This window comes from Echiichthys vipera (assembly GCF_963691815.1).
Source record: "Echiichthys vipera genome assembly, chromosome: 1".
In the NCBI taxonomy this organism is placed as follows: domain Eukaryota; kingdom Metazoa; phylum Chordata; class Actinopteri; order Perciformes; family Trachinidae; genus Echiichthys; species Echiichthys vipera.
Window position 1 is genome coordinate 20,754,038 of NC_139826.1, and position 13,233 is coordinate 20,767,270.

Genomic DNA, 13,233 nt, shown 5'->3' on the forward strand with positions numbered 1-13,233 from the left:
TTTCCAAGAAACCTATGAGCACATCTCTGGTAAACACAAGATTTAAAGTGGTGTATTTGCTTAATTATTTTGTGGAGAAACTTTGCTTCACTGATCTGTCGATTAAATTGACTAAGTGTTAATCGACTAAGAACTTCTTTAATCGAGGACAGGCCTATTAACTACTGTTGTTTAAGATATCATATTGGAACAGCTGATGTAGTTTAAGGTGCAGATTGACTGGATGCTGAATTGTAAATTGTCAATGATTTTTTGATATATATTTTATGATTCTTGCCACATTTTAATGAATAGAGAATGACTTGCCCTTTAAAACTGCACTTGCTTTAAATGAATTTACTCAATGGCTTCATATATTGAATCTCTGAAGACGGACAGGGGAATAGAATAGTAACAATTCTAGATGCTCCCCAGTGGCAGAGTTCAGGCTGTTTGCCTGTGGGCTGATGTGGAGTGAATGGCCTTAGAGGCTCTAGGCTGGTCTATGTGTGGCCCGGCTGGTCCAAGTCAGCAGTAATGACTGGCTTTGGCCAGCATGCCTGTTAATGTGAATAGGGTTACTCTGGGCAACACCTTTTCAGCTGGGTCCTATGAAGTCCCCAGTATGGTGGTCTTTGTCCACACAAGGGCTGTCCTCTCAGCAAAAAGGGCTTCTTTTTTGTGAGGACTATCAACTGGTGATGGATTATACCCACCCCCCTTTATTCATCCGGGCAGACTGACCGACACGGATGCATGCAAACATACACAAAGTCTCATGCATGTGTCCAATCACAAAGACATCAAAAGTATTAGTAACACATCAGCACATTATTTCACACAAGTGTTTCGTAGATGGTTAAGATACACATACTGATTCACACATCTTTCATAGATATACTCGCAACAGGTCAAGGTCAAATGCTTTCACGCCATTCGTTTACTGTCCTCTTCACTTCACGTAGACATGAAGATTACGTTTTTTCCTGATAAATCTTCTCTTCCTGTCTTGACTTACAGAGAGACATTAGCTTAGAGATCGCTGGTACATGTTTAGATATAAGTTGTCTGTGTGATCCATATGATTTCTTAGATAGTTCCTGACAATTTCAAGCTGTTGAATTTAGTATATTATATTGAACTTGAAAGAATTTACCAGTGACTCTTAAACACAACTGCACCTCTCTTCTACACTGTGGTCAGTCTCCTCTACTGAGGAGTGAACAGAGGAATTATTATATGCTATTTTACACTGGCCATCGTGGCACCAAGCCGGTAGAAAACAGATTGTATTATTTCGGCTATTTACTTCTCTCAGCATGTGTCTTGTGCCTTACAGTGCCATATAACTGTGCAGGATCAGTACTAGTAAGCATGTGGTTGGAGAAGAGGTTCAAAGACTTGTGGTGGGAGCTATAACATCATCATGTTAATTTGGAAAACATTTTAAATTACATATAATATGTTGTCATCTTCTGCCTTATGTCTAAGTATGTCCAGTTCTGGTGTGCCGCATTCCATCCTGGTCTTTTGCTAGCACAACAACAGACCATTCCTCAGTGAATGTGATCTCAGCCCACCCCCCCTCCCAAGGGGTCAGCTACTTACCCAGGCTGACACAGTAACCTCCAGACGACCTTTCGCTTTGCCAAATGTTATGCCTGTAAACTGCCTGAACTCCATCACAGTGCAAAAGAGGAGACAACGGGAGAAATAGGGTGTTCTGTTGGAAGGCAAGCTGAGTTCAGGAAACCCTAGTTGTACTGGCGGGCTTTGTGCGCTCATGTTGTAAATACCTCTGTGCGACACTTACAGAGGCAAGTGGCTGTCTGTGTCTGTCTGTCTGCTTTTGTACATGGCTGTATGCACTTGTAGACTGAGTGCAACACAGAAAAAAGAATGAATAATATATGAAAAAATATCCCTGGTAATGCTCTGGCTTTTATTTTTGGCAACTAAAGCAGGGACAGGGCCAGTTAGAACAGTGATCTTAAAGGAATATTTAGACGGTTTGCGAAATACAGTTTTTCACTTTCTATCTTGTCTTTTCCTTGAGGTTGGCAGGCAATCAGCGGAGACTAGTAGATATAGTTTATCACAAAACCCCTTGAAAAAACACATCTTGTTGTTTTTACACATTGTTTTAAACACTCTATATAAAGTGTAAAGTAGTGAGCTTTAGAGGTTGGTAGGTGGATTTTATTACCCTCAGCCAGAGCCAGGCCAGCTGTTTCCCCCTGTTTACAGTCTTTATGCTAAGCTAAGCTAACTAGCTGCTTGATCCAGCTTCCTTTTCAAAGGACAGATAGAAGAGTGGCATCAATCTTCTCATTTAACTCAGCAAGTAAGTGTATGTCCTTTAAACCATTACTGATGTTTATATACAGTTGATATCTCTACTGTTCTGTACTCATGTTATTGAAAAATGTAAACACTCAAAGTTGCCTAAAAACTTGATTATAATGAGGAAATGTTCTTCGTTGCCTATAGATAGTTGAATAGTGGGTTACACTATAGCCTTGTGCCTTGTTTTTAGGATTAAAAAATGGATGTTTAGACATTCTCTCCCCAAGTGTGATGATTAGAACAGGGCATCTACTGTATGTTGCACTAGAGAATCTGCTTTTACCAAAAGTGTCAGTGGGGTTTTCACCTGAGGATGTTTATATCAGAGTCATGGTTTGAGGCGTAAAATGTGTTTGAGGGGTGGAGGGCACAAGAGGTCCCCCAGATATGCTGTCATAACCCATGCAGCCGTGCTCTTTGCTATGGGCCTATCTGTAGTGAAGGCAGCATTTAGACATGTTTGTACTCTACGCCCTACATCCCCGTCCTTTTCTCCCCAGGCACCATGTCACTCCAGGGGTGGACCAGCACTCCCTGACTGTGCCCAAGTCCATAACACCAACTACCCCCCCCCCCCCCTTACAGCTCACCACCATTGGGGTCAATGTGCCCTCGCCCCCTCACCCTACAACGCCCACAGTCCATACCAACACTGCCCTCCAAAGAGAAACAAAACCGAACTGAAAAGAGACAAAATGGCCCCATGCTGCTTCCCCTGTCAAAGCTCTTGACAGGCCCGCACAGAGCCCCCCCCCCCCCCCCCCCCCCCCAGAGGAGGGTTCAGTTGAAGATGATGACGACGTAGATAGCAAGTCAAGTTGTTGTGTTACAGCACAGTTACACTTTGGCCCTTGTTTGTCCATTTGGTTATTCAGAAGCATCGCAGAGTTAACGGATTCACATGCATGTCATGTTTAGTAACATGACAGATACTACCAAATGCTGTTTTACATCAGTCTGTGGAGCGTGAAGGGGAAGTGAGGAGCTATCTTTTCAAGAGAACAGCAATAAGCATTCCATTAGGTATTAAAAAGCCTTGAAATATTGCCAGCTGATCAATTTCCTGTTCAGACATGAAATTCAGTCAGTTATTAGTCCCTTCCCATTCTTCCAGTGTTTGGGAATATAATTACAGTCAAAATGCTTACTCATCCTTCTGCCTGCCTGCTGCCTACTCTGTCAGATGCATTAACCGTGAAGCAGAAGAGATGAGGAGCCTGTGTCTGTATCTGTCAATCTGTCAGTCCGCCTGACTGTCTGTATGCCTGCCTCTTAGATTATCCTGGATCAGGCAGCAGGTGACATGGCGAGCAGGTGACCATCACCCAATTACCAAGAAGAAACTTGAGATGAGCTCCAGTGTAGTTTAAATTTGTTTGTTTTTTCTCCTGTCACACTTATACTCTTTTTACACTGCTCTTATATTCACTTAACATGTACATTATTTGCATTTTAACAGGACGGAGTAGAGTTGTAAGATGGACCCATCCTTACATTTTATATCAAATGCTTTACTTGATGATTTAAATTCCTTAATTGCTAGCATGACAAGCTACTAATGATGAATGCTGCAGGGCTAAAATACTCAAAAAAACATAAATAATAAAAATAATGAAAAAATATTTACATTTATTTGACTAAAGAACTATCACATATGTGAGAAACAATGAGGAAGATGCATGAAATAACATCTTTTAAACTCTGATAAACACTTCCTTATTCTTAGGGTAAGGTCAGGGATCGTGTTACACTCTTTGTTGCTACGAAAAAGAAGGAAGGAAGAGCTTCTTCTCAGCTTTTGTTGGGTGCAGGTGGGCTAGAATTACCAAAGTGATTGGATTTATGCTGTGTTGTTTCTGCATTTTTTTTCTGGTAGCTAGCGGAAGTATTCTGTGAAATTTCAAGCGTAAATGTGATGATAGTTTCTTTCTCCAATAGAAAAGCACATCACCTCATTATGTGGGTTTTGGTGTGCTGAAGTTAATACTAGTTCCTATATGTTCAGCAAATGATTTCCCACACAATGCAGTGTAACTTTAGAGGTATAAGGGATTACCGCACTGGGAGGTGATTTAGCTTGGTTTAGTGACTGGATAGACCTGCAAGTCTGGGAAATTTCTACCAATTCCGTTCTGCTACCACTTTGACCCATGGCTGGTTGTAGAAATGGGACTGGAAATGGAGGACAGTGACCTGGTGTCATGGACAGGCGTACACATTAGTTTACAGTGGCTGCACTGTAGCTGTGCTGCGCAGGGAAATGGAATTGGCAAAAAGTATCACCTCTAATGTGACCACTGTCCATGTATACTGGACTATAAATCCATTCTCCATATATTTTTAAAAATATGTTAGTGTGTTCTGCATCAGTGTGATAACTGGAATTTCCTATTCATGTATTCAGAGCATACAGGCACATTGCTTTGTCAACATTTTCTCTGGGATTGTAATGACTTTAGCTTACATCGTTTTAACATATGAACCTCGGACATAGACTGGAGTTCCTCTTTCATCACTTTCAACAAACTTTCTTATGTAGCATGATAGAAACGTCATCAACACGCCTATTTGCTCTCTGTGACTAAACGGTAGAATGAGCGGTTGTGTTCATGTATGGGCTCACTCAGAGATTAAACCATCTCTTTATTAGGGAGCTGGGAGGGTAAACTCTGTTCGATGCCCAGTCCGATGGAATCGGACATTTGCGCTCCCACATACAACTCTACGGGTAATGTCTAGATAATTTCATGTTTGCAGTGCATGTGTGGAAGGGGCTTAAGTGATACAATGCTCAGTTTCTCTCGTTTCACCGATTTAATAGAGCTTATAATATGCTGACCAAATTACAACAATGATTCTGTTAAGTAGGTGTTTATGGTAAATATCGTGTCAATTCCATGAGCATGTTCCAACATCGGCTAATCTGATTGGAACAGCCAGACCGGTTGTCAAATGTTCCAACAAGGTGTTGGGTTTCCCGTAGTTCTAAGCTGTACAGTGACACGGGCCATTTAAAAGTGTGGCTAAAACTCTATGGAAGAAATGACTCGTTAAATTAGCACCTAATACTCCAGTCATTAGCAAGCCGTTACCACCAATGGAATGCCTTTGATGGGGCTGCTTTGTGTGAGTGGGTCCTGTTTAAGCTCCAGTTGGAAAAATTAGTCCATTTGGATCTTGGAATATAATGCACTTATATAACATTTTTATACCAATAACCAAAACATGATTAAGAACATTTAACGCTATTTGGTGCCCTTTCTGAGCCATAAAACACTTATATGACATATCCACAAACAACCACTGGTGTATGTGGAGATTTTAAACGACCGGTTACAAGCAGCATGAAAAGCCATATTCCTTAAGAACCCCGAGTCTTTGGGGTGTTTAGTAAGCTGAAGGGAATTGTCCATTGTGGGGTGATATTAGTAACCCTCTTAGGCAAAGCTAGTCTGCGGGCCGGCCCTGAGGGCTCATTGCAAGTGCTTAGCGCTCGTTTGGAGCTTTGTCACCACTCACCCCGTTGCCAGCATGGCCCCAGCCCCTCTGGCTGTGGAGCATAGCTGAACCACGGACCTTTACCCCTGCTCGCCACCAGGGAGGGAACACTAACATCACAACTCCTAACACACACTCACTTGCACACGCATACTTGCACTAACATTGTGGCACACATCCATTTTCACCCCCCCCCCCCCTCCCTTCACCAATGCACCATAGCCAATGGTCTATTTTCCCGCCATCCACTCCCATCCCAACACCCCCCCCCCCCCCCCCCCCCCCCTCTCTATTTTTTTCCTCTTTCTCCACCCTCACGAAGGTTGCCAGGCAGCAAAGAAAGACTTCACACACACACATACACCCCACTATGCCTCTGAGGGTTTTCCGGATGTCCTTGTTTACATCATGGAGTGTGCAGGTCGTAGGGAAGCAGACTTAGAGCCTCCCTGGTTATGTCTGTCTAAGTCCTACACTGATCTCCATTCATTTGGTGTGAATGCAGTTGGTGCAGTTGGTTGCCATCAACATATTTGGGTGTAAATTTCAAAATTGGGATGAAAAAGATTAAAACCTTTCTTTTTCTTTTTTTTTTGACTGTCCCCATCCAGTTAACTTGCATGGACAGTGAGATAAAAGGGCTTTATTTTAAGTGGAACTGAATACAAAATGAGCTTTCAGAGCCCTAATAACCAATAATAGTTATCAGCTCTAATATTGGCTGTCACTGATGTGCAGGATGATCGCAGACTGTTATTAGGCTCCCTTTTCCCTCTGTGTGTCAAACCGATCGATTAGTTCTGTCTGCTCCTCCCTCCAACTTTGATGTTAGCATTGATTGTTCTCATCTGCCCCTGAACTCAAAGGTTAGAGGAGCTGAGCTGCACTTCTGGATTGCTTTGACCTTCGCTCTGCACATGCTCAGTGGGTTCACAGAGCTCAGAGCCAAACAGACACGGTGTAGCCGGGCCCGTGGGTGCGTGACAGCCAGACAACGGTGTGATGTCTTTTTCTTTTTTTTTACTCACCCACTGAGGATGATGTATATGTGATTGATTTTTCTCCTACCCCTCTCTCTACCGTGTTTCCGCTGCAGTGCGCTAAGCAGGACTGAGTCCAGGCTTGATCAATGCATTGTTTTTCTTTTTCAATCACACTTGAGTGAGCTGAAGACACGAAAGGTTACACAGGTGAGGTTTGGCAGGGATGGAAGCTGGAGCTTCTGGAGGCCCCCTCAAGGCCAATGTATGAGTTTGTATGGATGTGTGTGTGTGTGTGTGTGTGCGTGTGTGTGTGTGTGTGTGTGTGTGTGTGTGTGTGTGTGTGTGTGTGTGTGTGTGTGTGTGTGTGTGTGTGTGTGTGTGTGTGTGTGTGTGTGTGTGTGTGTGTGTGTGTGTGTGTGTGTGTGTGTGTGTGTGTGTGTGTGTGTGTGTGTGTGTGTGTGTGTGTGTGTGTGTGTGTGTGTGTGTGTGTGTGTGTGTGTGTGAAGGAGTTATACAGAGAGAAGTTTAACTAATTTATCATGTGTGTTTCTTCCAACTTGATCATTCTTCTTGTGGTGTCACAAGAGTTATGCTCATTATGTATCTCTTGTCTTTTCTCGCAGTGGGATTTTCCAGCCGTGCCTCTATAAGTCCTTTGTAACCTTACCTTCACAGTCTTACATTAAATTATAGGTCCTTCACAATGTCTCAGAGCTCACCTGCCCCAGATAATCTGCAGGGCTGCATGAAGACTACTACTCTTGTTCCCTCTACCTGCTTTACAAACGGTCTTCTGACACACACACACACACACACACACACACACACACACACAAAGGCAATGTGTTGAACAGAAAAGAGATCACTTGACACGCCTCTGACCTGTTAGCCACAGTAGCCGGATCTCAAGTCTTCATATCAGACATGAACATCAGTGATGTAAAAACATTTTTCAGTTCAGACTGAAGTTTCAGTGCTCCTGAAACAACAGTATTAAGCAAAGGGTGGAAGTAGTCTACCCTAGAGGGGTAAAGAGTGTCGCGTAGTCCTGAATTATCTCTTAGTAATGACGTTGTTAAACCCTGTACCCAAACACCTAGTTATTAAAAAAAAGATAAGCATCAGTGGGAGTGGAAGGGCTCTTCTAAAGCTGCATGTCTGGAGGGGGTAAGGATGTGGCGGGCAGGGAAGGTTTAGAGGGCTGGGGTGGGGTGGGGGCACAGGCTTTGACCAATGGGTGTCAGATGTCATGGCAGATTCTTTCATGGCCAAATTACAGGGTTTAACTTCTCTTGTGCCCGGTATGCCTGTATTCTGATTCAACTTCCTCGATAGACACTTGAGCAACATGCTACTCAACACCATTGTCAGGCGCACTTGACTCTGGAGATACTTCACCTCCTCTCACGCTCTCAGCACCTCTTGACTACTTTGTTCCTGGAGTGCCATTGGCGGGCTTTCTAGCAGCTTGTGGAGAGAGCAGAGCAGTGTAGCCCCTCTTAAGCTTTATAGTAGTTAGTGCGTTGGTGTTAGGGGGCTTTACATGAGTGGCCCTCATTAACCTCTTAGTCTTTGTGCTTTGAGTTGGCACAGGGCTGCTCCATAGATAAGCTTTACTATGAAAGTCTAAAAAGTCTTAATTCTAATGACTCCGGTATTAGTGTTACTAACCCAGCAAATGAACACAAGTGCAAACACATCCATGTTTTGCATGTGCATTTGTGTCGGAACACACTTTTCTAATACCTAACCTCATAAATGGATACTGTTGTGTCCCATACGCAACTTCTCAAAACACCCTAACCTCACACACATACACACACACTCTCACACACACATTATTCCCTTTGAGCTGTAACAGACCTAAAGCTCTCTGAGGCATTTAGCAGCACGCTAGCAGGTTTACTCCACAATGCCTGTGCTGAGAGGAGTGCTCAAGCATTTAATGCAATTTCAACCCAACATGGCTCTCTGTGAATAAACATCACTGAAGTGTACCATCTACTGTATGTTGATCCACTGTAGTGCTTTCTTTTTTTTCCCATACAAGCTGATCTAATACTATCCTCCCTCCCTCCCTCTCTCCCACTCCCTCTCTCTCTCTCTCTCTTATTTCTGTAGAGACTGCATTTGCCTCCAGACTTGTCTGAGACAGTGAGTCGTGTGAGCAGGGGGGAGCTGGCAGGAGCGGCCACGGTGGCTTCGGCCTGTGGCTCTGGCACTTCCGGCAACAAACACCTGGACTTCTAGCTCTCCCACACAGTCGCTACGGGCAACCAACACCTGGAACGCTGCGGTGTTGTCCTCTTTACCGCGGTGACCAGGTTGTTCCCTCGCCCACGTAATGTCAACCTTGATAACGCTGCCAGATATTACCACCTGCCAACTTTCCCAGCCAGGGGTGAAGATCTAAACATCCACAGTACCTCGTCTCATAGCGGACACATTTAAGCCTTTATTTCAAGTCCTTTCTTTATGTAAACCTACAGTACTCTCTGATTTTTATTTTACAGATGATATTTGCAAATTCTAAGCTGTCATGAGAAGTTCATTTGACTTATATTATTGACCAAAGCTTTAAACCCACAGTTTGCTTTTTTTTAAGGGGCGACCAGCAGCACTAGCTGGTCATGTCTGTCTGTCGATTGTTGGTTGGATTGTTGGTCGGTAGGTTGGTCCTTCTGTCCATAAAAAATTTCCCCACCCTTTGGTGACTTCAGTTTTCCCCCTAGGAGGCTGGAATTTGGCATGTAGGTGAAGTATAAGGTTGTGTGTTTGTGTGAACAGATGAACATGTGAACGCATGCGCATACATGTCACAGCTATACGAATTTGCGCTGAAGTTTAAAAAAAATGTAAGCCTCATGGTATTTCAAAATGTCCTATGAAGGTATATGATTGGCAGGGTGACTAGTACTTAACCCGATTCAAATTGGAGATGGAGGGGTTATTTATGATTTGGTACATTTTGTCTGTTTTTTGTTGTTCTCTTTCTCTGGGTATTTCGCTTTCAAGTAAAGTGTAACCATGAAATACTTTTTAGCCCTTACAGACTCTCACTCTTGGCAAACAGTAAATAATTCAACTCTATTCTCCCATGCTCCGAGCGTACTGTACAAACACAAGTGGCCACTCCTGACTGGCTTCACCATGCACAATAGTACTTTATTTTCTTGGATAATGCAATGAAATGTGCTTTTTGTGTAGTTAAATAAAAAATTAAATATATTCACGGTGCAACATATGCTCTTTTTTGTTTATGCATCTCAACACCAGCTCTGATAGGAAAGTTAACTAACTGCGAGACTTTGAGAGGATGTAAGTGAGTATGTTATGAATGACTTATCTCTGGTCTGCCTCACTGGTTTCAGCTTCACTAGGTATGCGTCCATCTGACCCTAAGACTGTGCCGGTGAGTGACGTCTACCTCCAGTAAACTGGAGAGCTGAGCAGGAATGTGGGCAGAGGGTAGGAGAGCTGGATTTGGGTGCAGGCTTCACACCTCATCAGGCATGTTTGCTGGATGAGCTGCTTTGCCATGACAAGCCCAAAAGAACAAATTAGGTCAAATGGTGACATGGAGAAACAGAGAAAAAAAAACAACATGAAAAATTAAATGTTTCATTTTTGTTTTCCTCAGTCTGCTGCTGATGCCAGTTTGAATAATTTTGCCTGTGAAAACTGGCAGTATTGGTAACCATCTGCAACACGTGTTGGGAGAGGGTAGTGTTACCTGACAGTTTCATGCATGAATGGAGTGCGCATATATCAGGTGTATGAGAGATAGAGATGACATACACAGGTCACTAATACAGGAAAACGTAAGCTAGACTTGCCAAGATAAAAAAAAAACAGTTATTGTTGTCAAAGAGCTGACATATTCGGGTACACTTTTTTAAGGTAGATTAAAACAATAAATTCATTTTGGCATTTGTTTATGTTGACATACGACTGGTACATCTGTTTTTCACACTTGCCATGTCTCCATGTCACCATGATTCACTTTTGTTTAGTCAATTCAGAAAGTTCGCTTTTAAAACTCTCCGCAAAGTTTTATAGAAGTTTCTTCTGATCATATTATAAAGATTGAGGGTTCTCGCTTTTCTATACATTGAGAAATTAGTGAAATGACGCTGGTCCCAGTACTCACGTTCGCCCAATGGTCATCTTTATCATCATCATCATCATTCATCTTCAACTGCTTGGGGGCTGGAGCCGATCCCAGCTGACATCGGGCGTGAGGTGGGGTACGGTACACCATGGACAGGATGCCAGTTTATCGCAGGGCACATGGAGACAAACAGAGACAGACAACCATTCACACCTACGGGCAATTTTTAGAGACATCAATTAACCTACCGGAGAAAACCCACGCAGACACGGGGAGAACATGCAAACTCCACACAGAAGGGCCCCAGCTGGGATTCGAACCAGGAACCCTCTCGCTGTGAGGCGACAGTGCTAAGCACCACATCACCGTGTCGCCCCTGGTCATCTTTATGCACATTCAATTTACATATACAACGTAGCTATGCACTTTACTCAAAATGAAAACAAACAACATTAAAAAGGACTTGTGTTACCAGATTGAGAGTGGGTTTGTTAGTGTTCTGCTCCTGCGGTTAGACAATACTAGGGGTTATTATTTGTCACACATGCTTCTGTAATGAATATGAATAAGTAATTCTGGGTACCAGGAAATCTTAGTTAATTTAAGCCTCTGAACACAACAATTGGAACAATCAGGCGGAGAATGCGTTCTCTCCTCATCAATGTGATTTCTATTTCGGATAAATTATCATACAAGACTCTTTAGATGCCTCATCCCCCTCACCTCACCGACAGTAAGAAATGGTACACTGTACTAAGGACAACCCAGACATGATTGTTTTTGGTTTTGATTTCTTCTTTATCTTTCTTTCTTCTTATTGCTCAAAATCTCAATAATGGTTTATAACGTGTTATTGTGCTGTATTGAGTTTTATAATTTGTCATAAAGTATTTAAACCTGGATGAAAAAATATGTCAGCATTTCATATGAGGCATTTTCTTTTTTCCATTTGCATTTGATCTTAATGAAAGCGGCAACAATAACACATTAGATGAACACTAGGTGCTGTTGGCGCATTTCAGACCTACTTCTGGAAAGCCTCACTTGGCCTTTAGCAAAGAAAGGAAGCCACGGAACCGAGAATACGCGTTTATAATCGTGTCTTTTGGCAGCTGTCGCTCATGTCCTATTGATTGCTATCGAAAGCCATAGTTGTTTTCCTACAGTAGCTGTAGCTCAGTCCTTATGGATTCTATTATTGAATGGCATTCACATTGCAGCACTATTAAAGTAACACAATGTGGGCCAATACATTTTTACAGCATTGGATATCTCCGTCTCTGCCAATTTTGGTTTAATAAAGCTGATCTAGTTTCACATATGAGGTCACTATATGTGTCAAATACACAAAACTTGACTATTATGTATTGTCTTGTACAATGATGACAGAAAAGTTCATTTGTGTTCGCTTATGGCACACACATAGAGCACAGACGTTAGCTCAGAGTGTCAGCTTCTGTTTAGTACTGTGGTAATTCACGTTGCCAGGTCAAAATTGTTGTCTCATTAAAAAAACAGATTGAAGAGCACAAAGTTCTCAGGAATGTTTACAGAAACGTATACTGCCTGTCTATGTTTCCAAGAGAGAATTACATTTAAAACTTTTATCCAGAAGCTGTGTATTATTTAGAACTCGATTTATTGCAGTCTTTTTTGCATTTTGAATCTCTTTCATTCTCTCTCTCTGTAATTATTAATGTTCCTCTTCTGCTTGTGCTCTCAAACTGGTATTCCTCTGTCTGTGTGATAAACTGGATTAAATGAACAGAGAAATTGCATTAGCTCCAGAAAAAAAAAAGAATCCCCTTAAAAATCTGATTAACCTCCAAACCTCAAAGTTCTGATTGGACTATTAAATACTGACATGTAAATTAAATGAATCAGTTTAGCCAGATATTTGGTGCTGCTACATACTGTGTGAGTGTTACCTGACCTAACTCTCCTGGACATCCTTTCATTTTAGATGCTCTCTTTCTCTCTCTCTCTCTCTCTCTCTCTCTCTCTCTCTCTCTCTCTCTCTCTCTCTCTCTCTCTCTCTCTCTCTCTCTCTCTCTCTAACACACCCCCTCATATACACACACACACACACATACACAACACCCCTGCTGAGGCAGCAAGTGAAGCAAAATAACTCACTCTGCCACACAATCGCTCCTTTGCCTCGCTCTAGGCACTGACTGCTTTATTCCATGACTTTTTCCCCCCCTCTCTTCTTCCTCCTCCTCATTGGTTCTGTATTTTTTTCCATACCCTCGTAACTCTGCTACAACAAGAGCCAGCGATGGTGAATTGCTTGACCTTTCTCATTGTGTGGCG

General features: G+C 42.6%; 1 protein-coding gene across 1 annotated transcript in view; it reads left to right on the plus strand.

Annotated features, from left to right (window-relative positions):
• Positions 1–9,954, plus strand: part of elp4 (elongator acetyltransferase complex subunit 4) — a gene marked incomplete at its 5' end in the record, with an annotated part of 57,184 nt that extends 47,230 nt beyond the window's left edge. Inside the window, one exon of the mRNA XM_083928552.1 lies at positions 8,928–9,954. Coding sequence (XP_083784678.1) covers positions 8,928–9,056 — 129 coding nt within the window. The 3' untranslated portion in view covers positions 9,057–9,954. The remainder of the gene's footprint in view (positions 1–8,927) is intronic.
• Between the last annotated feature and the right edge of the window lie 3,279 nt (positions 9,955–13,233).